This window comes from Nicotiana tabacum, chromosome 4 (genome assembly GCF_000715075.1).
Source record: "Nicotiana tabacum cultivar K326 chromosome 4, ASM71507v2, whole genome shotgun sequence".
NCBI lineage: Eukaryota > Viridiplantae > Streptophyta > Magnoliopsida > Solanales > Solanaceae > Nicotiana > Nicotiana tabacum.
Window position 1 is genome coordinate 107,033,331 of NC_134083.1, and position 26,236 is coordinate 107,059,566.

Below are 26,236 nucleotides of genomic sequence, written 5' to 3' on the forward strand. Positions count from 1 at the left end.
CTTTTAAATATACCATTTATATTATTTAAAATTTTATTTTTATTAACATGGGTACACACGCAACGCGCGCATTAAGACTAGTAAATATTGAAATCTCCCGCTACTAATCTAGTGGTTAGGTCTGTGAGACAAGAAGTCGATGACGCCTGAGCTTTCTCCTTCTTGACTCAGTTCTCGTTCAAACTTCCATTTTCAATCATTCAAACACTAGTGTGAACATGGCCAACCTAATTGGCATAATTTCTATTATAACTATGAGGAACAGATTATATATAAAAAGGTAAGGAGTAAACTACAAAGACCAAACTAAAATAAAAAATTCTAATACAAATGTATAATTTGAACAACCGTGTGGCAAATTCCTTAATCAAGAAAAAAAAGAGGAAAAAAAACATTCGTGTACTCAATAAACAACTAAAAATGTAACCGACACATTAAATTAGCTTACTCAGCACATCCATGACCATGAGGCCATCTTGTTTGGTCCCTTTCCTACCATTGATGCAATCAGCTCTACCACTATTGATAATCAAATCCCGAATCCAAAAAAACTTCAAGTTAAACAAAATAGTTGAGACTAATGTTAAATAAAAATGTAAAACGAGGAATTAAAGGGGTTGATTAATGTATGATGAAACTGTATGAAAAGGATAAGAAGTATACTTCCTCCGTCTCATTTTATATAATGAATTTTTTCCAGAGTTAAAAATATTAACTTTTGAAACATGTGATTTAAGAAAAAGTCATAACCGTTTTTCTGACTAAGGGGAAAATGTCATATAAAATGGATCAAAAGGAGCAGTAAATTTCTAAACCAAGATATGCTACCGAAGGACTGCCTCTGTTGATGGAATGTTGCCACTCTAACGATACTAATTGAAATTTGGATCCTGACATATCTACTGGTTCTTTGGGAAGGCGTCTAAAGCGTTATTAAACAAAAGACACCTTGAAAAGATATAAACTACAATATAAAGCCATGTAATTTAGACAGACTAAACAAGAAAGAAAGAAAGAAAGAAAGAAAGAAAATAGGGCACAGAGAGAATAAATGTCTTTGGTATAACCCGATTCTTATACAATGAGCTCATCTTCAAGATAATTGTACTCAAATGTGAACTCCTGCTTGATCCTTTGGCACCTGAGCAATAGCACAGAAATGATTTCAAAGTCATGAAAATCAGTTGCAAACATATTTGCTTATGCAAAATTTAATCAATGGAGGATTATCAAGTAACCAAGATGCCCGGTCCAATAGATATTCTGTTAATCTCTTTCATTCAATTTTTCCTTAATCAGGGTGGAACCATGGAAGTAGGGGTGGGATGGGGGGAGGGAATTAATCTTCAAACCACAGAAACATTCGCAGATTACATATCTCAAAAAGGAAAAGTGCAGAGCAAGGCAGGTATATATATCTCCATGGATATATGGACACTTTTTGGGATAAAAGATATTACCCTCCCTTTCTCTCCTTATCCCTTCATTTCACTCCTCAAAAACTTAATCCAAAAGCAAAATATTATATTCACGCCTCCATTTTCCTTCCCTTTCCTTCAATCCAAAAGATATTTAGAGTAGCTCGGCAACAGAAAACAGGAAAGATAACCACATGAAACACGATCGCCAAAAAGAAACAGGAGATATATTTGAGAAAAAGGAAAGGAGAAAAGAAGCAAGCTTTTCTGGAAGAGTTGACGGATGCCAGTGACTAGGAGCATAAAAGAATAATGGTTAACAACCAAAAAGGAGAAAAACTATAAGCCTCATGCAGCTCCATGTATCAGCAATGTCTTTACAATAGGAAGCTCCAAAAAATGATCTTATTATACAGAGCAATATAGCCTTGCTTTGGAATGGCTTCCCCCAAGGTAAAAGAAAAGAATACATCAAAGGATATAAAAAACCAGACCCCAGAAATTAATAAAAACTTCCTGGTTAAAAATTCATCTTGATTGTTTGCCATTAAGAAGATGGAGGAGGACCGAATATATGGAAAGAAACATGAAGAAAAAGAAAATGAAGATCAGCTATAGGCAGGGAACTAAGTATCAGGTTTGGGAAATGGGTGGAATACAAGAGCACATTCTTAATAAGATTGCACATCGCATCCATGCTTGAAAGGCTCCTAGGTTCCATCTATTCCCTTTCAAGTATCAAGTGAGCAAAAGATAGTATGTTCTTTATATTAAAGCTTCCTTACCTCTATTTCATTCCTTAAATATACCAAACGAATAATTTAACATCTTACATTCGTCCAAACTACCAAACCAAATGTAGTCGGTAGAATGGGCTTGTTATTTACAATTCCCATGAAAGTCGGTCACCAAATATCTTTCTGGAATTGGGTGGAGTCAGCCACTCAAATATCAAAAGAAAACATTTTGAAATGCAGTATGCAAAATTGAAGAAAGTATAATCTGGTAGCGTACCATCCATGTTGCTCATCATTGGCAATGTGGAAATCAAAGTACACATATGTCCCCTGTTCAAAGTCATCAGTCGCAACAGTAGGCTCCTCATGCCGCTGAAACCATGTGTTATATTTTCTGTGATACCTCCAAGACTGTTTCTTCAATTCCTTAGCAGCCAGATACTGCTGATAAGTATTCTGCAAAGAGGGTTATAAAAGAACAAGGATAAATATGATCTCTAAGATTGACTAAGGGCATTAGAACCAACAGAAATTGCAGTGCACCTGTTGGTAGTAAAATGCAAAGAACAGAGTGTCAGTGCCATAGTTATCAGCTCCAAGTCTTTCCCAGAAGGCAGGATTGTTGACAATGGGAGCCTGTACTTGGGGATAGCTTGGAGGGGTAACTGCAGGGTGTCTCTGTAGCAACAGCAAAAGATAAGTTCATAGTAGTTTCTTTTCCAAGTAGCACAGGGGATGAAGTAATAAGCTTACCGGCGTATAGCTCTTTGCACGTTCAGAATCTTTGGGTTGAGGAAGTTTGTAAAAAGCAGATTCAAGCATCTGCAAGTTGTATAATTGGTCATGCATTCCTCCAGAATTTGCAGTGGATGCACTCAGGTTATCACCAATTGTTCCAAGGTCAGCAACACTTCTTCGACCAATAACACCAAGACTTCCAGATGGCTGACTGGATTGCAAAGGTTGCCCAGGAGATAAATCTATATCCCTTGGTCTTGGGGATGGTTCAGCAATAGAGCCATTGACTCCTCCCTGCATCTAAGAATGTGTTATAAGTGACTAACAGACTACTAATTTGACCTTTAGAAAGATAGAAAAAAAAAAGTAAAAATTGTATAAATAAACAAGAAGAAATTATGAAAATGGGTACATCGTATTGATATTATTCAAATTAAAGAGTAATTAAGGTCTTAGCAGGTAACGTGAAAAAAGAATTAAAAGGAAAAGGAGAAATAACGAACTACTTTGGACAAGAACTCCAACAAACTTCATCAGTAATCCTAGTACCAACTTAGAAACCTAAACATTCCAGAAATGCTGTTTGCAGGTACGAATAAATGGTAAGGGAATTAAGTTAAAGGTACCAACGCCATTTCGAATAATAGACAAAACAATTTTGAGGACAAGTCACCAAAAGCCTGATAACGCTCATCTATGGGCCCAATCAGAAGTTGCCACCAGACAATGGTCTTGCAAACCTCACCACCCCCTGTTCAATAAGTAACTCAAAAAAAGTTCAAGCTTGCCATAGCCATAGCAGTAGGAATTTAAACAAAGTCATATTTAGGAAGGCAAATTTCACACTAAGGTTTTTAAGGCTCACAAAAACACTTCAACCAAAATACGGCAATTCTTAAAAATTGCTCAGGCACTTTCCCCGAGGTCTCTCTTTCCGACTTCCTAGGACTGTAGAGCAACCACTTCCGGTGTCCTTCCATCGGAATCTATTTAGTGTTTTGGAGCTCAGTTTTCACCCACTGTGATTACTGTTTATAGTATTATTATTATTATTGTTATTTTTCTTTTGTAAGATCTTTTCTGCAGTCTCATTCTCATGGAAGAAAACAGAATTTATTTGAACGCAGGCTTCAAATCGTTTGACATCACCAGATGGACTTCCAGCACAGATATATGGTATGATTGGGTAGAAAGAAGTCGTCACATGATGAGAAGGTCAACAATGAGCAAAAAGATTATGGAATGGATTTGCAGTATTCTCAAAGAGGCTACGAAAGATCAACGAAATTTGGTTAGGAGATGGAAAACCAAGGAGCAGCGAACAGAATACTTCTGCACCAGAAAGTTCAATAATTATGGAAGATATATGAGTATTCTCACTGTTGGGCAATGATAGATCAGTTATTATAATTCCTGAGCTAGCATTGAATGCGGGGTGGAAAGATATAGCTTTAAAGATAGAAAGGTTCATTAAATGCTCCCCTCAACTGAGCAATGCAGAACCTTCCAGAACCTTTAAAGAGGACAATATGTTTGCTAAAGCAGTACGAGAAAGTAAGTAGCAATCTAATACTCTTCGAGAAGTTGCTATCACCGCTAACAAAGGGGATATCATTGTCATGGAGCCATCTGGAATGAAGGATACTGGTTTACTCAAAAGATGCATAACAGGGTATTTTGGGGAAGAAGTAACAGAGAGACCATCCTTATCAGACAACAGGAGATGGACCTCTGCTACCTGGAAAGCTGCTTTTGGGGTGAACATGTACGAGATGGCCGGAAACATGGTTCTATTTGAATTTCCAAATAGGAGTATGGCAGAACAGATTCTTCAAAAAGAATGGAGATGGAAGAACTTTAAGATGCATCTCGATTGGTGGAACCCTATTGCAAGTTGTATCTCTAATTCCCATTCTGATGAAACCACTTGGATTAGAGCTTTGGGATCCCACTACATCTATGGTCGCGTAAGATATTCAGTAAAATCGGAAACTTATGCGGCGGACGGATTTCTGCAGAGGAAGAGACAGACCTAAAGAACCACCTCAAGTGGGCTAGGATCCAGATACCAGGAGATGGTCGGTGCTGCCCTAGCGAGGTTGTTATTGAGAGAGATGGCATCAAGTTCTTTATTCCAATTTGGGTGGAGAGGAAGACTCGATTTGAACTGGGATCGTCGGAGCTGAAGGAGATTGCCGAAGAATCCGGAGGCCCGAATCTGTCAAAGGACCGATGGGCTAAAACAACCTACGTGAAAGAGATGGTTCAATTCAGCCCTGCAATTTCACGTGATATAGGCAAGGATCACATGAGATACTCAAGTGAAGAGCCAGCTGTCACAATTTTACAAAAAAAGGGGCAAGGCACGTGCAAAGGAGACGAGGGTTTCAGAAGATTTAAGCACAAGTTTGGGCCACTCTATAGGGCCCAATGATTCAGATTCTGTGAATACCACTTATGGGCCAGATTATGCAGCCCGGGTCATTTTTAATGACTTATAAAAGAAGCCCAATGAAGAAGACTTGATCCTTTCTTTGAAGACTTAAAGGCTGCATCTGAAGTGGAACAACAGAGATGCACAATAAATCACTCCGATTCATTAGAGGCAGAAAAGGAAGAAACGAAAAATACTACAACTTCAGAACCTGTGAAATGGCCAACTGAAACTGATGGTGAAGATGAATACATGCAAGCAGAGAAAAACATAAACTCCATGGCAATAATCAAGATCGAGGAATATTCTGGTGGCGCTAACAGTGGAATTGAGACGAACCAGGCCATGACCACTCACCAAGAAGGTTTATATATTGACGAATGGGTAGTGGAGGATGTTGAACCTATACAATAACAGAATCTTCTACTTGAAAAGGAGATGGATGCGACACTGTGTTCATCAAAATTTGATAAAATTGGGGAAAATGTTTGGGGTTGATTTCCAGGGTCATGAAGAAGAAGCTCTTGAACTGTTAATGCAAATCGACAGCTGTAGAAAGGCTAGAAGAATGGAGGCAGAAGGTGACTATTAAGAGGTGTAGATACAAAGGTATTCAAGAATTGAAGTGGCTAACTTTTTTTGATGTTAAATTCAAGAGTGATGGCACAAGGAACAGGGGAAAAAATGGTGTATTGACTGAATTATGAAGTTGAAGCTAATCTCATGGAATGCAAGGGGTTTAAATGACAGGGAAAAAAAGAAAATTAGTGAAGAGTCTACTGTCAAACTGGAATGCTGATATTCTATGTTTTCACGGACGCCTGCTAGTAATGTTGTCAATTGCCCAGCTATAACTGAAGACGAGAAGGAGTCGTTGCAAGGAAATTTTGATAAACCAGAGGTACTTGGCTGCCTGAAGATGTGTGCCATGGACAAAGCCCCTGGTCCTGATGGTTATACAATGGGATTCTTTATCAAATGTTGGGTTGTGGTGAAGCATGACATTATGGAAGCTTTCTATAATTTCCCGTCACATGGAATTTTTGAGAAAAATTTCAATGCAACTTATATAGCCTTGATTCCTAAGAAAGCAGGAGCGAAGGAGCTGAGAGACTTTAGGCCTATAAGCTTAATAGGCAGTGTATACAAACTATTCTCAAAAGTTCTAACAGAACGACTCAAAAGGGTGATAGATAAGTCGGTGGATTCTCAACAGATGGCTTTTATCAAAGGAAAACAGATAATGGATGCTGCTTTAATCGCTAATGAAGCTGTGGACACTAGAATTAAACAAAAAGTTTCCAGGAATTCTTTGTAAATTGGATATTGAAAAGGCGTATGACCATGTCAACGGGAAGTTCTTGCTGAGGATTTTAGCAAGAATGGGCTTTGGGGAAAATGCAAATGGATAGAACATTGCATTTCTACTGTCAAATTTTCCATTCTCATAAATGGATCACCTGAAGGTTTTCTCCTTTCTTTTCATCTTAGCCAGGGTTGTAAATAGCGTGAGGCGATGCAATGCGAGCCGCAGGCGCTATTAGCCTCTGTTGTGTGACGATTTCAAAAAGGCGAGTGCCTCTGCCTGTGTAGCGAGAGGCGCCCTGTAGCGTCGCTTTTTGAAAGAAAAAAAAAAGAAAAAAAAATAAGAAAAAAGCAACAAACCAGCAATTAAAAGAAAAAATTTAGGGCTTCAGCGATTTCTTCTTCTTTCTCCTTCAAGTCGACCCAGTCACATCAGCGATTCTTCTTTCTTCTTCAAGCTTCTTCATCAAGTATGCTTCTCTTCATCTTCTTTCTTCTTCTCCTTTCTTCTTCTTTTTCTTTTTTGCTCTGTTGTTTTTGATTGAGCAGCAAAGAGCTTTTTCCTTCCTTCCTTCCTTTTCCTCCCTCCTCCCTCCCTCCCTCCTTTTTCTTCTTTTCTTCTTTGCTCTGTTTTTCAATTCCTTCACGAGCAGAGGCAGAGAGCTTCTTCAAACCTAAGTTTTGAATTGATATATTTATTAATATATATACTTCCTTCGTTCCAGTTTATGTGAACCTATTTAAGTTTTGAATTGATATATTTATTAATATATATACTCCCTTCGTTCCAGTTTATGTGAACCTATTTCCTTTTTGGTCTGTTCCAAAAAGAATAGCCCCTTTCTAAATTTGGAAACAATCTAGCTTAAACTTGCAATTCTACTCTTAATGAGAAGGTTTTATAACCACAAATACTTTGGGCCCCTTTTTGACTTGTATAGGACCACAAATTCCAAAAGTCTTCATTTTTCTTAAACTTCGTGCCCAGTCAAACAGATTCACATAAATTGGAACGGAGGGAGCGTGTATATATATATATATATATATATATATATATATATATATATATATATATGCAAATTTAATATTTTATTTTTTTTGTATAAATTGTCGCTTCACATCAAAAAGGCGAGCGCTTCGCTTCTCGCCTCAGTGAAGCGGGCCCTCGTCGCTATATGTCACCTCACGCTATTCAAAACACTAATCTTAGCTATGGAAGGTTTGAATAACATGGTCAAAGTCAGCAAAAGTAAATGGGTTGATTAAGGGGTTCGAGGTTGCCAGAAATGAAAACATCAGCTTGGAAGTAACACATCTGCAGTATGCTGATGATACCACAATTTTTTGTGATGCTGCAGAAACACAGTTGAGGTCTCTGAGAGTCATTCTGTTCTATTTGAAGGCATGTCTAGACTGCATATCAACGGGAGAAAGAGCTTTCTATATCCTATCAATGAAGTACCTGACATGGAGCAATTGACATTGATCTTGGGAGAAGTGGGTCCCTGCCTACTATCTATTTGGGAATGCCTTTGGGTGCAAAATCCAGATCCAAGGAGATATGGAACAATGTGATCGAAAAATGTGAAAAGAAATGTCCAAGTGAAAATCTCAATATTTGTCCCTTGGGGGTAGACTCGCCCTTATAAATTCAGTCTTAGATGCATTCCCAACTTATATGATGTCTCTCTTTCCCATTCCTGTCGCGGTTATTCAGAGACTTTGACAAACTCAAAAGGAATTTCTTGTGGCAAGGAGAAAAAGAAAAAAGGGTCATAAATTTGATCAAATGGAAATCTCTTATTGTTGGTAAAAATCATGGTGGCTTAGGCATTAGAAATCTAAAGATACAAAACAAGGCTCTCAAGATGAAATGGCTATGGAGGCATTTCCAAGAGCCTCCAACATATTGGGGAAGTGTGATCAAAGTTAAATATGACGAGGAAGTGTGATCAAAGCTAAATATGACGAGGAAGGAAAGTGGATGTCAAAGGAAGTGAACACTAAATATAGAGTCAGCCTTTGGAGATCCATAAGGAACCTTTGGCCAGTATTGAAGAGTAATTCATCTATTAAGTTGCAGAATGGGGAAAAAACTTCCTTTTGGAAAGATAATTGGCTAGGAGATGGTTGTTTAATGGAACTCCTCCTTGATATACATTGATTGGTTCTTAATCATCAGAAGACAGAAGACAGTAGCTGAAACATAGTCATCTCACTGTTGGGATCTAATATTCATAAGAGGCTTGAATGACTGGGAGATGACCAGGTTGATTCAATTCTATAAGAAGCTAGAAGAGTTCAAAGGCATACAGAATGGAGTAGACTATTTATGGTGGCAGGGGACACAATAGGGGCATCTACAAGGTGAACGCAGCATATAAGACCTTGAACTAACCCAATCACCAGATAGCCAATTGGCCATGGAAGCATATTTGGAAAGTCAAGATCCCGTACAAGATAGCATGTTTCACTTGGCTACTAGCAAAAGAGGCTGTATTGACCCGTGACAATCTCATTAGGAGAGGGATCCCTCTATGTTCAAGATGTTTTCTTTGTGAAGAAGAAGCTGAGACAATTAACCATCTATTTCTACATTATATAATAACAGACCAGCTATGGAAGATTTTTATTAATCTATAAGATTTTTTTTTTTAAAATTCCTCCCAATTTAGGAGGATCTATAGTGTTTCCACACTTCCCCTCCAGCGTGACTCGAACCCAGGACCTAACGGTTGTGGGTGGGGGTGTTTTACCAACTGAGCAAGCCTCACTTGTCGCACAGCAAGATTACTGAAGTTCTTTTTAGCTGGGATAAAGCTGGAAGTGGAGCAAGGGGCAGAGAACAACAGTTTATCCCAACTTGTATATGGTGGTCAATCTGGAATGAAAGGAATTCTAGATGTTTTGAGAACAACAATACAGTACAAAAGATTAAACTGAATTGTATCAAGTTGTTTTGTTTTTGGTGTAAAAGGGTTTATACAGATGATACTGTCTCAATCATAGATATTCTAGGCTCTTGTTAGGATTATTGAACAGTTTTCTTTTATTTTTTGTTCTATTGTAAATATGGTTTCAGTACAACCTATGTGCTGTTTTTAATATATACAAATGTTACCATCTCAAAAAAAAACATTTCAACCAAAAAATCACTCCAACCAATGTGAAGTTGGTCTTGTCGCACAGCAAGATTACTGAAGTTCTTTTTAGCTGGGATAAAGCTGGAAAGAGATAGATGGAGGATTATGCCAACTTGTATATGGTGGTCAATCTGGAATGAAAGGAATTCTAGATGTTTTGAGAACAACAATACAGTACAAAAGATTAAATTGAATTGTATCAGGTTGTTTTGTTTTTGGTGTAAAAAGGTTTATACAGATGATACTGTCTCAATCATAGATATTCTAGGCTCTTGCTAGGATTATTGAACAGTTTTCTTCTATTTTTTGTTCTATTGTAAATATGGTTTCGGTACAATCTATGCGTTGTCTTTAATATATACAAATGTTACCATCTCAAAAAAAACACTTCAACCAAAAAATCACTCCAACCAATGTGAAGTTAGTCTTGCAAGTATGCCTTCTCACCCATTTCCTCCAACAATCACAAAACGTTTTCTACTTATCACGGTCCAAAAATCCAAACCAGTCTTAATCATAGGCCTAAAATCCAATTTGGGGAACCCACAAGTTTCTTTCACCAACTTATAAGCACTTGTAGAAATAAGGCGCTCTTTCTGACTCCAACCAAGTTAAAGTTCGTGCAGGAAGTATGCCTTCTCATCCACTTCCTCCCAAATATCACAAAGGCTCATCTTCTAACTGTCCTAAAATTCAAATCATAGGATTCCTAAAATCTATTTTGGGGAACCCATAAGCTTCATCCACCAATTTAAAAGCACATATAGCTGTAGATAACTGTGAGAGATTGTCTAATCAACAACATAATTTAAAATAGTATTCCTACATATCACATGTCTTTGTTCCCCATTCCCAAAAAGGTGCTAAATCAACTAGACAAGATCAGGAGGAATTTCTTATGGGAGGGGAACAGCAGCTCCCATAAGTTCCACTTGATAAAGTGGAAAGTGGAACAAGGTCATGCAACCAAAATACAAAAGAGGTCTGGGTATCATAAACTTACCATCCACAACAAAAGCTTGCTAATGAAATGGTTATGGAGATATGGCACAAGTGATTCAAGCCTCTGGAAGGAGGTAATCAACGCCAAGCATGGGAAGAGAGATAATTGGAGCACTAAAATTGCCATTTTCCAGATTGCCCTTGATAAGGATTCCTCCATTGCCCAGTTGAACCGGCAATATTTGGGATGTGCCCCTCAGAAGATCTATACAAGATTGGGAAATGGACAGCTTGATGGACATGTTAGCCAGAGTGGAGGTCTTCACCATCGATGAGAATCTACTTGACACTATGAAGTGGGGGAACAAGGGCATCTTTACAGTGAAAGAATGCCATAAGCACATCTGTACTCAAAACCAGGTATTTGACTCATACCCTTGGCCATGGAGACTAATATGGAAGACCAAACTACCCACCAAGGTTATTTGTTTCAGCTGGATAGCTCTATATGAAGCCTGCTTAACACTGGATAATCTCAATAGAAAGGCTTTCAACTAGTCAACAGATGCTACATGTGTAAGGAAAGCTCAGAGAATGTCAGTCACTTGCTCTTGCATTGCCCAGTTGCCGCTGATCCGTGGAACATGTTTTTTTGTCTTTTCGGCTTGAACTGGGTCATGCCATTGTATATTAGAGAGGCATACACAAGCTGGAGTCTTTGGGAAGTTGATAAGGCCATCAAGGAGATCTGGTTAATGATTCTTGCAGTTATTTTTTGGAGTTTGTGGAATGAAAGGAACCAAAGATGCTTTGATGGAATCTCAACTTCAAATCACACTCTTAAAGCTAATTGTTTGCTCACCCTTTTTAGATGGGTCAAGTTAACCCTTGTAATTAACATTAATCACCTTTTGGACTTTGTTAGCTCCTTGGTTATAGTTTAGCACACCTTAAAGGGGCTTACAAACTTTTGTATTTCTGTATTTTTGTCTTCTAATTCTATAACTATTGCATCTACTTGATGCCTTTCTAATGAAATACCTTACTTCATCAAAAAATTTAAAATGAAAATAAAGTCGCGGCCATGTTCTTCCAAATCCTGGTCACACGATTGATATTTCTGAAACAAAATCCTTGACCTTAAGAAAGCAAGCTTCATTTGAAATAATTGTAATGGAAGTCAAATCAAGCCAAAAGTGAGAGATTGAATCATGAAGTTGATTGGATGAAATTTGCAAATAAGGGTATTAGTTGATGAAGAAAACATTAGGAGTGAATTTGTTTCTTTTTTCTTAAAGTACATATATATTTTTATTTTTTCCCTTAGTAGCGCCTTTTTTTACAAAAGCTCAAACTTTAACTGCGCTTTGCGCTTAAAGCCCTAATCGACCTGGAGCGCTTTTTAGAGCTTTTCGCTTTGGACAACACTGCCTCAAAGTTGGTTGTTGGTCCCTCATCCTCTGTGAACAAGTTCTGTTAAAAACTCAGAATCTCTTCTTTGATTTTTGCCTTGTCTTCTATTAATTCATCATCCACCTGGAGCTTGTCGATATTGTTGAATCTTCTGTGAGAGTTGGAAATTGATTGGAAGTACTTTGTGTTCCTGTCACCCTCTTTTAACCATTGACATCTTGATTTTTGTCTCCAAGATGTTTCTTCAGCTTTGGCTAGTTCCTCGAGCTCCACTTTTAAACTCCAGATCTTCTGCTTTTCAGATTGTATTGGGATTCTATTTTCTGTGATGTGTTCTAATGTAGCAAGTTTTTCCAGTGCTCTGTTTCTCCTAAATTCCAAAATTCCAGCTTACCAAAGATTTCCTTGTTCTAGTTGGAGATGTCCTTTTTCAGATTCCTCATTTTCTGAGAGAGTATGAAATCAGGACTACCCCCTATCATGTAACTCTGCCACCACCCTTTCAACATGTCTATGAACCCTTCTTGTTGTAACCACATGTTTTCAAACTTGAAATAGGAGTGTGTAGAATCCCATTCTCCACACTCCAACAACAATGGTCTATGGTCTGATATTGGTCTTGGAAGAGCCAGTTGCTTGATTGCTTTGAAGCTCTCTTCCTACTCTATAGAAACAAGAAATCTGTCTATCCCGGATGCCTGTAGAATGTCTTCTCCCCTTGTCCAGGTGTATTGTGCCCCATACAGAGGTAGATCAATTAATTGAAGATCCAAAATAGTTTTTGTACAGTTCCTCATAGCTGTGGATCTGGAACAGTTAAGTCTTTCATTCTCATATCTACATACATTAAAGTCCCTTCCAATCACCCATTTGTCCTCCCAGATGCCCCTTTATTGGCACCCAATTCCAGCCATAAATCTTCCCTCTCAGAGTTGGTATGTGGACCACACTCCGGTAAAAGACCGCCTAAAATCCTCTTGCACGCTTTCAAGCATACAAGTAATTGTAGTTGCCTTGATGAGAGTCAATGCATTTCCACAATCGTTTATCCCATAGGATGATAATGCCACCTCTGGTACCACAAGCTTTTAACTCTACCCATTCAGCCCACGTGTTCCCCCAAATATGATGAATGAAACTAGTCTAGTTGGAATATTTTTCATTTTGGTTTCCTGTAGACACAGTATATCTGCCCTCCATTTTCGAACTAGTGATGCTAAAGTGCTTCTCTTTCTCCTATCATTAAGACCCTGTATGTTCCAACTTAGGATTTTATCTTTCATCTTGATACAATCTTGCAATGCCTGCCCCTTTTACTACTACACCCATCACAGTTAATCCCGTTAATTAAATTTTGCACCTCAATTTCCCCTTTTTATTCTCTGTGGCAAGTGACCCTCTTTTCTGAATTTGAGCTTGTCGGTTCTGATCCATCCTCAAGATTAAATCCAGGAGTTCATGTTCAAACCCAACTGCATTGATCCCAAAAGCTTTGCATGCTTTACCCATAACCAATTTTGTCCATATGGAAGTATCTATTGTGTTGGGATGTTAAATTCCTTGTGATTGCAGGAGATTTTCCTCATGCCAGGGGAGGTAGAGTGGCTCACTGCAGGAATCAGTGTCTGAGCAAACAAGAGTTGTTGAGGCAGCATCTGACCAATTTAGACGAGTTGAAAGGCGGATGAGATTGTTTACAAAAGTTTCTGCTTCATCATCTGCTTCGTCATCAACTTCAGTGTCGTTGATGATTGCACGCGAAGACGACTCTGCCCTAGTTCCATGGATGTGTCTTATGTGAGTGGTCTGTTGGCAGAGTTTCGATGATATTTGGAGAGTTGTTATTATGAGTTTGGGGGTGAGGGTCTTTTGCTCTCCATACGGCTTGGGCCTTCTTTGATTTGCCCTTTGCTTGGGGCTCTAAAATAATAGGGCTGAGTTTCTATTGGGCCCAAATATAATGAACTTTTAACTCCTGAGCAACTTGCTTGACTGGGCCGGGTCAGAGGATATTTTTTATCAGCCCTAGTGTCCATATAACTTAGAGTGGGGCCAGATAAATTTGAATTAAAGTTATCCTCTACCACCTGACCCCCCACGTGGTACGATGGTACTTTCCCTTCTGCTACAATCCCCGAGATGTTCCCCGATCTCTTCTCCCCTGCATCTTCGGCACTTCTCCCCTGTAACTGGACTCGAGTTGGAATTGGCTTAGGGGTTGCAGCAACCTCCTTTAAAATCGAGATCTCAAACCTCCAATCCTCTACATCAAGCTCCATTTTATCTGGGCATTTGTTCCTGCTAGCATTAACACATTCTCGCCCAGAAATAGTGACTACGATGCTTTGTCTCTTCATCAATTCCGACGAAACCACCACAAAGATCACCAATAGTCTTAAAGGTTTTCAAGTGACCACGCGTGGATGGGAATACCAAAAGCCTTGACCCATTTGTATTCTAATCTCTGGCAGCCCAAATCAGTTGTTCCTGCCACCGGTGACCACCACTCAAGAGATAGACGACGCCCGTTCCAAAACCATTCACCAGCATGTATTCTCGCCGCTTCTTGTCTTGAAGGAAACTCAAATAGAAACTGGTTGTGAGAGAGAGGGGTGACTCTCAGACCAGCAAAGATCTTCCACCTATTCAAGAACCACTTTTGAATTACTTCTTGATTAGGGCTATAGTTAAAAGGATCGTTTTCAACCACAACTTAGCCAAGTGCCTTGAATACTACATGGGTTATTCTCCTTTTCTCAAGCAATGTAATTTTTAATATGGTCAATTTAGTCAGTGCTCTTTAAAATAACCTCCTTAGAATCAAATCCCTTACATACTTCATCTTAGCAATCCTTATTGATTATCTAATCTCAAGTCATTAACCATACCCTTTAGCAATACCCAAATTGCTTGTCTAGTCTCAAGCCAAAGATTTTGAGGAGTAAAGGAAGGAGAGAGAGAGAGAGAGAGAGAGAGACCAGAATCCTGAACTTCCTATCAATCACTTAAAGTCCCTACTCTAAATCCACAATCATATTCCTCCTTTTATTCTCTAATCCACCCCGCGGAAGAAGCTTAATTTTAAGAGAATACTCAGCCCTCCTGAATCTACCTTTTTGCCTCCAACGATGACCTTAACACCTTGAAGCATCCCTTCAAAGCCATCCAATAGAAAGATGGACCCATGGAGCCAAACCAGTTCTTCTAACACATTCAGCACTAAACTATTTTTGCCTAGTGATTCCAAAAATACCTCCTCCAGAACTCCACATTTTACTCAGGCTCTTCAATCAAACTTGAGTAGTATCCAGTTAATATATCACACAACCACATGCTCTCATGCAAAGTGAATAATAGGCTTCTAAGATATGTTACTGTAAATCACTAATAACAAATAACTTGGCGCAGCATTAAAAATACAGTAAGTTAAGAATCAACATGTCATAAACTAGAACTAAAGATTAATGAGATAAAGTAAATGAATTAATATTGGAAGTCAGATCAATTAATGACATTCAACTCACTGGGGTATCTAGTCCATATGAAGCCTTCATATCATCCTCATTCAAAAGATTTTTTCCGGGCCCAGGATTTGCAGCAGAATCTGCAGAAGAATCTTCTGGCAAAGTCTGTTGTTGCTGCAAGTCTTCAACTTTTGGGTGGCCTGCATCTGTAACCATTGTATTTATAAAAGCATAAGCATCCATGTAATCAAAGAGTATGGTAGGACAATCTTTTGCTTCAATATGCTACAGAAAATACCACTATAATTTCTTTTTTAATTTCTTTTCTTTCAGCTGTCCATTAGGTACACAAGACCATTATCACAAGTCGAGCTATCTCCTCTTATACATAATCTAACTCTAACTATAATTTTCTGAACAATAAGACCATTACGATTAGTCCTCCCTCCTCGCAGTCTCATCCGTACTTCATCTGAAAGACTAAACTAACAATAACTCTATTCTCCTAATAGGCAAAGCCAAATAAATTGGATAAAGGGTGACAAGTCCAAAAGTTAAAGACAACAGCAGCAAAAAATTGAGACTGGGATTTAAGATCCACACGAGCAAAAAGGAAACAGAGATGAGCAAATCAATAATCTCAATGCAAGTGTTGGTGGCATTGTCACCCAACAGGTGATGACGGAGGTAACAACATTGTCTAATCCATAGTAAAAGATCAACTTGTGTTTATCTTATGAATTTTAAGACTTGATCTGAATGGCGTGGTAAAATAACTAGCGTTTATCTAATGAATCCTGGAACTTGATCTACACTGGAAGGTGAGGTATGTCTACATACTGCTATGATGCAATTTGCTCAAAAGAAAGTGAGCTCAAAGCATCTTGAATCCTATTACTAGTTCCAAACAACAACAACAACAACAACAAAACCCAATATAATCCCACAAGTGGGGTCTTGGGAGCGTAGTGTGCACGCAGCCTTACCCCTACTTTGAGAAGGTAGTGAGACGGTTTCCAATAGACCTCAGCTCAAGTAAAGATTAAAAAAAGAAGCATTAACAACAAGCAGTAACAAAAGCAAGATAATAAGAAAACCGAAGCGAGAGAAATAATAGGTAGAAACCTAAGAATAAGAAAATACAAGACTAATACTAATACTACTGGTATGGAGAAGAAAAACACTCGACTACCTACTAACCTTCTAGCCTAATTCTTGACCACCACACCCTCCTATCAAGGGTCATGTCCTCGATAAGCTGGAGCAGTACCATGTCCTGCCTAATCACTTCTCCCTAATATTTCTTTGGCCTACTTCTACCTCTCCTCAGACCTACTTCTACCTCTCCTCGGACCTACCAGATCTATTATTTGTCAATAAATTACCAGTTCTTGAATTTATATAGCAAATGAGATGAATGGATGATGAGAAAGGCAATTTTGTCAGTGTGTGTTAACAGGACCAAGTGGCGATAGCTCCACAGTAAATGGAGATGTATCAGGATTAGCCTTATAAGTGTAAATTTAGCTAGAGCATTAACTATTTCTCTAACTACCTCCCCATAGGAATTTTACAGAATTCTCATAAATCCATTCACAGTTAAAAGTCACAGGTGCCTCCACGTACCTAAATCCATAAAAGAAACTAAAAAAGGAAGAAAAAGACTTGTCAGTTCCTGAAATCAAAGGCTCGCAGAAATTTTATTTTTAAGACCAACATATATTGGAGGTTGTGGAGGAAACTTTTGCCTCCAAGTACTGTTAATGCCTGCATGATTGTTGAAGTCAGCATCTCATGCAGGGATGTTTCATTTCTGTCACCTCCATGTACTTCATGTACATATACTTGAGTCGAGGATACACTGATAAACCCAAAAACTAATAATTTATCCATACTACCAACAAAGCTGCAATGCCCTAAATAAATTCTCATGACACTTGGCCATTCATTAAAGATTAAACCCAAAATTGTCCTCGAGCTCCTTTTACTAGCTGTCATTGGGCTAATTGTTTTTCCACTACACTTCACATCCCAAAACTTTTAGTTGTTATCACCTATGTTAAGAAAATTGACATTGGGCCTAACTCAACCCCAAAAGCCAGCACCTGAAGTGAAGATTGCACAAGACCATATTTTCCTCCGCCAATGTGGGTCACTTAATAGTTAACACCCTGCCGCATGCCCAGGACTGAATATTTGGATCGTGGACAACATAACATGGGTTACCATCATTGGGTAAACCAAGAACTGAGATGGTCTGCATTTATTTTTGATAAGAAAAGGGGCCCTGGGCTACCTCAACCCAAATTGCTAGCTCATGGGGGGAGGAATGCCCAAAACCATATAAGGAGACAACAACTCATACTCTCAAACAACAAGGGACACAATAACCTACTAATATTTTTAAATTTTATTTCTCAGAATTTTCTAAAAGCCATTTTATTCACTTCAAATTAAATTTTAGCAATTTATTCATTAGGAGTGATAGTCTTTAAACATAAACATATGCCCATGCATTGAGTTTGACAGTTTTTCTAGTTTTGACAAGGCGTAATGACATCATTGACTAACATGAATATATGCACTCTTAGCAATTAGCAATGTAATGAAAATCCAAAAATAAATTGTCAGATTCCTAGACAGAAGTCCGACAGATTAGTTAACTTAAAAACCATAAAGAAGATCAAAGTAGATCTAGTCTTCACATGTGATCACTCTCATCGGCTTACTTCCCTTTTCAAGGAACATAATTAAAAGGTTTAAATAGAAAAAAAATGGTTACTCTTTTTCCTTTTTCTATTACATAGGAGGATTGGGGAAGGGAAAGGGGGCTAGTAGAACCGAACTCACACCTGTTGTGTGGAAGACACCATCAAATACCACTAGACTATTAGCCTTGGTTTCTTCATTAACTAATACTATGTGTTTCTTATTATCAAGAAGGCAGGGAAAGATAACAACAAATATCAAATTGGAAGAATGAAAAAGCAAAATAAAGAACTTCAAAACGGAAGGCAGAGAAAAGGAACAGTAGGTACAAAAGATGGACTTTCCTCATGATTTTCATATTCTATGAGACAAACCAAAAAATACATGACAGAAGATTACTCTACTTATCCAGAATAAAAATAAAAAGATTTATCTCAATTCATTAAAAATAAACAAAAAGGGAAATCCACTTGTTTTTTATGAAGAGGCAGGAAAGGAGTGAACCAAATGAATCAAGCCTCACAAATTAAATTATGTTTCAACTCAGCCAAGACCCAAATGGACTCAAATACAGAAGGCAATCATATGACAGAAATTGATGCCAAAAGATGTCCATTCACCATCACCGTCAAACCTAGATCCTATTGATATCAAAGGCTACTGATTAAATTAATAATGGGTCACACCTGGCTGTTGCTGCAAAGATGCAGATGAGGCAACACTGTTAATACTAGATGCTTGGACTCCAACTCCCAGTCCAAGTTGAGGAGAGACAGAGGAGCTTTGAGAATTGAACTGAAATTATAAAATAAGGTAAGAGCACATAATAAGATCAAGTGACCAGCATATGAGGATGGAGGAAACCAATGCAACACGTAATAAAGTGCAATAAGCCCAAAGACAGCAGCAGAATCTCAAGTTCTTCCCAACTCGCTATATTTCCTCTCTTTTTACTTAATTGGATTATCTCCTCCTTTTAGGGTACCAAACTAGCAAATTCACATGGTGTTAAAACAATGCGCAATAGAGTTGATATTTTCAACTGATGTAGAATCTACGGAACGAAATCTAGATGATTCCTTGAAGCTATATACTAGGGTTTGATAGTAAGAGTATTTTTGTTTTTAACTTCAAAGATTTTTGTCATATAATAACAAGTCCACTGGGTCTAAAAGCAATACTTCGCAAAGAAAATGTTAACAAGGAAGACAAGGGAATCGGCAAAAAAGGAGGTGCATAGTGAAAAAGGGCAGAGTTAAAAATTTAAAGAAATATGATGCTAAAGTAACAAAATCATGCAATGAAGGGAAACAAGAAATGCAACCAACCAAAAGAAGCAAATGTCATGAACAAACATTAAAACAGCACCTGTGGCAGAAGTGGATTCTGTTGTTGGGACGAGAACTGCTTAAGGTTTCCTCCACTAAGTGGAGGTATGCCAAGAAGATTACTCTGACCCTGCTGCTGTACTTGCTGAAATCGTTGCAAGAACTTCTCCCTCTGGTCAGGTGCAATTTCAGTTCTTCCACGGAATTGGCCCTGAAAGCACAAGAAACATATTGAACTCGAATGATACCTGTTGAAGCAATTGAATGTGGTCTTGGACAAAAAGTTAGAAACTTATAGATTAAATCACTACCCAAAGTATGTTATCAACATGAAAAAGAAACTAAACTTTAAACATACTTGGGATCATGCATGGGAAATCCTTCGTATCTTACAGCAATCCATAACTATTGAGACATATTTTCTTAGTGACGGCACCCCGTATCAATTTTAGGCGACATATTCTCTTTCAACATGGATGAGGTGCTATAGTTTGCATATAGACTCTCTCCAGCTAGGAATGAAGATACATAGAATAAAAGCAATTTCCAACAAGCAAAACAGATACCGAGGTCAGGAATAGTTTTTAAGGACTATGTCAGCATTTAATGACATATTTGAGGGGCTAGTAACTTTGATTTTTAAACTTGCAGCATGCGATAAACGAATAAACAGGTAAAAAATTAAGTGGCTACTGAGAGCTCGCATAAATGATAAAAAGGAAAACATACCGCTTCATTTTGAGTCTGAAAGGAACTGCCAGGCCTCCATTGCATACCAGGACCAACAGAAGGAGAGAAAACCCTACCAGTCATAACCGTAGCATCACCAGGATTTGCCCCATCAGCAACACCAGTTCCATCTGTAGCCTTAGCTGCTTGTGACATCATCATTCTGTTAGCCAGAGGGGATACCAAAGCCTGACCCATGGCACTACTTCCAAGCCTATCCTCGGAACCTAAGGTATTTCTCTTCGTGACTTCAGAAGCTGAAGGAATAGCTCCTAGACCTCCATTCCCAGTAGCTGCACCACCAGAACCAAGTGTAATACTAGCCACGGGTTGGTTAGATAGGGAACCTCTATTGACACCCCTTAAAGCAGTTTCGTTAAGAGCAGGGGAAGACTTTCGACCAGGGAAGCTTGTCACGTCATCTTCTTTTATCGCATTTGGCGTGCTAGTTGGAGATAAAGCAGCAACAGTACCTGCATGTTCCAAGAAACCACATCAGAAGTTCTGAAGAAAAATAAATAAATTGATGTATCAGAGAGCTTTCGAGTTGAAGCATGTTTAATACCCTGTGTTGCATGACTGCCAGCGGGTGTTGTGGGAGCAGAAGCAGTAACTGCACTACTTTTAGGAGGTGGGGTCCTTGCAACTGCTTCAGAGCTACTGTCCTGTGATGGTGTTTCATCAGCCTGATCCTGAACACAAGCAGCTTGCTGTGCTGAAGATGTTACAGACACCTTGAAAGCAAACCATCAATTAGTTATTTACATTGGCAATGCTAGGTAAGCTAATGAACCCTATAAACTTGGAAAGAATGGGTCTCAAACTTTACTTTTAGCCAATGAAACAAGAAAATAAATACCATAGTATTAACATCAGAAATGTAGAAGAAAGGTGAATAAAGTGTCTTCAAAAACAATTCAACAGTTGCATCAAAAAGATATGGTGAGAAAGGAGAAAGGCAGTAGAGATTGAAATTATTTGTGTATTTTGGGGTTTTGGATGGTCAGTTTGAGGAAGTGGCATCATAAGAACCATACACATGCTACACCTCCTCAGAAACTTTGAGAAGTAGACGCTGCTCCTTCAATTCTGGCTGCTTCAGGGGAAATTTTGTATTTTAATATATTCCCATACTTAAAACATATCAATTTTGAAAAAAGATGAACTTATAACTTTAGGCTTCAGTATCTTCAGCCATGAACAGTAGGAAACATATACTCATAATATTAAACAATGACAAAGATGTTGTATTTCAGTGAAATGTTTGTCTATACCCAATAGTACAAAAGGGATAAATATTTTGTTGTTAGGCTGAGTGTCTTTGACCATAAATAGTAAGATGTAGGATATTATTCATCAGATTCCAATTAAATGGGCAAAAGAGAAAGACATAATACGATTATTTCCACTTAGATTCAAAGATTAATAGAAGAATCGCTCATAATCCCCATTATATTGGGAAAAGTTCCAAAGGACATCCATTGCCTTAAGCATCAAAGCAGTAGAACTTCTAAGTAGTAAAATACAAATTGGAATAAATGCAGAAGAAGAAAATCAATTCGATAAGGCATACAATAAACAAAACAAAGAGTACCAAGTGAACTAATCTACATGACCACAATCACGGTATCTAGCTTAAAGCAAATAGTACAAGTCAGAACCATAGTGCCATACTACTAGCCTTCCAAGTAACCACTACCTGCCTTATTAGCAACGGGAAAGAAAAATGTGTAACAAACTGCGCTCAAATCTTGTGGGTTACACTGTGCTCAAATGTTTCCATCCAAAAGCCCACGTAATGCCAAAAGAGGAAAGAGATAAGGAAAAAAAGCAAACCATACCGATGATTGAGCAGGGGAAGAGGCCAGAGAATTTTTCACACTCAAAACAGCACTGGCAACAGTGACACCCTGGAAAACCAAAACAATGTTACAGCTTCTGCAGAGGCTGTATGTCCCATCCCTACATAGATGGGCAAGGAATTTCTTTCCTCTACTTTTTTAATATATATTTTGAATTAGTTAAGGCACACAGTATTGCACGTGAATACCAAAAGATACTAGAAAATGGAACTGCTATTAAAATAAACATTAATTATGCCCCAAATAAGTCGCAGCTGCCTAGGTGAATCATCTATATCTATTTCACTCTATTCGGGCTCAACTCATTCCAATACTGGTAAAATATGTCTTTTAAGGAACTTAAGGCTTCTCTAAAACTTAAGGTTATCTAAATCTCACACTTCTCCAAATCCAGACCTAATAACAACAACTAAGCCTTCATTTCAAGTAGTTGGTATTGCTTGTATAGAATTTTTTTCTTATATTGTGTTATGCTCTTAGTCAAGCGGAGTTAAGTTTATATTAATTTCAAGAACTTTTAGTTCTTCTAAGACAACTCCCATCCATGTAATTAAGATCTATCTCATCTCTTCCCTTTATAATAATAGATAAGTGTAAGATTTATAGCTCAAACCTAGTCAAAGATCTTTGATGCTCTGAATACAAGATCCTCGTAGTAAACTGAACCAAGATCCAGATGGTTGGACTCACAATTTGGTGAAAGCGACGATGGCTGTGGCTGATTCTCGAAACGATAGAGCCACTAGGCATTGTCGTCAGATTATGAGAAGTATTGATTCAAGTAGGCGAACTAAAATATTGAATACCCAGTACCCACCTGGGCTATGACCAGTACAAGATGTTGAAATTGGGATACTCATCGAAATCTTAATGTCATCGAGGGGGTGGAGAAAGAAGATGTTGAAGATGATAGAAGGGCAGCTCGTTCTTCTTCACTTCCCGAGCTGACTGACACGTGACAGAGATCAAATGGTCTTACTTCATAATTCAAATCTACTAAGAAATAAAATGATAATAACAGCTCGTCCGCTGATGAGGTATTGGTAAAAGTGGCCCATAATCCGAAACCCAAAGATAGAGGTATACCAAAAAGTAAAAGATATGATTCTCTACGAAAAACATAAAAATGCATTAAAACAAGGGGATATTCCTCAGAAGTACAAAGCCATGCCCTTTCCCTTCAAAAGATCTCATACTTCTTTTCCCTCCATACTATCCACATAAGTGCTAATGGAGCAACATCCTATGACAGGCGTCTTCGCTTCCGTCTTCTGAAGAACTATCATAATAAAGCATCGTTCATATTACCCAAACATAGTTCATTGCATATGGAACCATCTAAAAAGCTCCCACCACAAACGTGGCGCTACCTAATATGTAATAAGAGATAATCCACTCCCTCCCTCGAGTGTTTACACATGAAGCACCAACTAACATATGTAATCCTCCTTTTCTTCAAGTCTTCGGCCGTAAGAATTGCTTCTCTAGCAGCCAACCAAGCAAGAAAATACACCTTTCTTCGCGCATTAGGTATCCAAAAGGATATATGAGGGAAATCCAACTTCTCTCTAACTAGCAACCTGCAGTAATAACTCTTCACCGAAAATCGTCCACTGGTTCCTAACTGCCATCCCAAGAATCCTCGCTCTCAACGAGTAAGGTTTGCTTGTAGCATTTTAAGTAGACTTTGAAATCCCACTAGCTCTGAGTCCTGAAAGTTCCTAAAAAATTTGAGATCCCAAATAATACTCTGCTCATGTAACCTCCTAAACTATTGGACCATCATCTACTTTTTGGCACGAAATAATATATATATTCGGGAAAGTAATCTTCAACATGTCCCTACTCCACCTGTCCAACAAAAAACTAACCCTACATCCGCCCGCCATCTTGAATGAGATACACCCACGAAATCCTTTTTCTTTATGGGTAAATGCACCCACAAAACTCTTCCCATCCTTTCACAATATTCCTCCAAAAGCCGCACCCAGAGGAAGTAGTGATGTTCTTGGTTATCCCCCCCCCCCAAATGATGTCATATTTATCTGCTATCACCTCTCTCCCTAATGCATGCTCCTCTGTTTTGAGATCTCCATAGCCAAATTCTAGGCAAGGCCTTGTTGCAGATGCAGAGATCTTTTACTCCCAGCCTTCCCCACCTTTTGGGAGTCATATCAACTTCTTAATTGACTAAGTAAAATTTCTTGCTCCATCAGTTTACTCCCACAGGCATTATTGGTCAGCATTATGTTAAACTAAATATAACACGTAAAACACTAACCTTATCAATGATATGGTGAAAACATTGCACTTTTTGGCAACATAGTTACAGTTAGGACCATGAGAGTATTACTTTTTTTCAAACAATACAGTATTGTTAGAACCATGAAAATGTTACTGTTCTTCTAGCAATAGAGTTAAATTGGTTTAATTCACAGGCTAGTTATACAAGAATTATAATGTAAGCACTGTCAGGTGATAAATAATAATATAAAAATTCTTAACTGTAGAGTGTAAAGATAACAATATAAAGATAGTTATGCATTAGACTCATGCAAGTATTCTTGCTCTATATATTCTTATTCCATATCACATCCGCATAACATAACACATAGATCCCCACATTAGCTATGACAATATTAGTAATGCCCAGTGTAATACCAGCCACCAAATGTCGTGTTAGTAATACTGGGTTTTATCCCCAAGACCAGATGTGCAATTTATGTCTTAAAGAAAATGTTGTATTAGTTATATTTCACATGATCCCATATTGTTAGACCCGTCTAACTTCAATATTCTTTGTAATCATTCCTTAGTCTTTTCCTTATGCTAGAGTGACTACAACACTCAATCACACATCATATCTGCTTCTTATACCTATCAACTAGCATTCCATGTCTCCTAGAATTTAACAGGCTGAAAAGTCCATGCTCATCCTAGAAGTAAAACCCAATCTTTGAAACCCAAAATCCAGCAAATCAAGAAAACCCACCAGAGCAGTAAGCTTATCAATATTGTTGGTAACTAAGCGACAACAATGGAAAATCCCTTGACTTTGGACTGATTTTGGAGCAAAAAATCTAGAAGATGATATAGGGTTCTTTGTTTTTCACTTTTCCCTATCAGGCTAATTGGAGCGTTTCTACATTTGTTTTCTTCTTTCACCGTAATCGGTAACATGTCTTTTCTATTTGTCGTTAGTTTTAGGTTTTGGCCAAAACATTGAGAACAAATCTGTGTGCAGGGGTGGTATATATTAAGGACCAAATAGTCCTACCCCAATACATTAGAATTTAGAAAATGACCACAAATTCCTCTTAATTTTAGTAAAAACGGAAAAGGGGGAAACTTTCGTATTATTATGGTATAGGAAAGAGAAATAAATATATCACTCAATTAAAAGATGAACAAGAAATAAATAACTTAGTCAGCAAAAGAAATTAGAAAAAGAAAAGACGATTTGGATGTAAATTACCTTAACAAGACCAGGTGGACCGACAGTAACCAGATCTTCAAGAGACTCCACCTTATCTAGCGGTAAAGTGCTATAAAGCTCATCAACATCACTGAATTCATCAAAGTCCTCCTGAAAAATTATGCAATCCATAAAAAATTCTAATATTACATGCCAGAAAGAGGCCATTTCTTCAAGAGCAATCCTAAGAACACTTTCAGAAGTGAATACACAGAAAAACAAGTGAAGAGACAGAAAAACAAGCAACCTAGCAACGCTACAGAATTCCATTTTAATGTACAGAAAATTAACAGGTTAGAGTGATAAATATGGTGATTTCTTCAAAATAACCCACGCTAGGCACACAAGGAATAAACTGTATAGAGCAGTAAACCTGATTACGTTCCACATAATCGTCAAGGAAATCCTTGACATCATTGACTTGTTCAGGACTCAATTCATCATTATCCAGTAGTCTTAATATCAACTCTAATTTCATTATGTGAGCCTTGTGCCGAACAATGGATGTTTCCAAATGTACCTGAAGAAAACATAAAAAA

General features: G+C 38.0%; 1 protein-coding gene across 4 annotated transcripts in view; it reads right to left on the reverse strand.

Moving 5' to 3' along the window:
• Positions 1 to 844: 844 nt before the first annotated feature.
• LOC107822861 (uncharacterized) overlaps positions 845 to 26,236 on the reverse strand; it is a 30,717-nt gene continuing 5,325 nt past the window's right edge. Inside the window, exons 6-17 of one of the 4 annotated variants that reach the window (XM_016649436.2) lie at positions 26,071 to 26,217; positions 25,698 to 25,808; positions 22,202 to 22,270; positions 20,926 to 21,094; positions 20,361 to 20,833; positions 19,672 to 19,842; positions 18,990 to 19,098; positions 15,655 to 15,800; positions 2,909 to 3,187; positions 2,699 to 2,833; positions 2,433 to 2,611; positions 845 to 1,141 (exon numbers count right to left, since the gene is read on the reverse strand). In XM_016649436.2, the coding sequence (XP_016504922.2) occupies positions 1,075 to 1,141; positions 2,433 to 2,611; positions 2,699 to 2,833; positions 2,909 to 3,187; positions 15,655 to 15,800; positions 18,990 to 19,098; positions 19,672 to 19,842; positions 20,361 to 20,833; positions 20,926 to 21,094; positions 22,202 to 22,270; positions 25,698 to 25,808; positions 26,071 to 26,217 (2,055 nt within the window). In that variant the 3' untranslated portion in view covers positions 845 to 1,074. Of the gene's footprint in view, positions 1,142 to 2,432; positions 2,612 to 2,698; positions 2,834 to 2,908; positions 3,194 to 15,654; positions 15,801 to 18,989; positions 19,099 to 19,671; positions 19,843 to 20,360; positions 20,834 to 20,925; positions 21,095 to 22,201; positions 22,271 to 25,697; positions 25,809 to 26,070; positions 26,218 to 26,236 lie in introns of all 4 variants that reach the window. The other 3 variants (XM_075252312.1, XM_075252314.1, XM_075252313.1) reach the window with 3 other exon arrangements.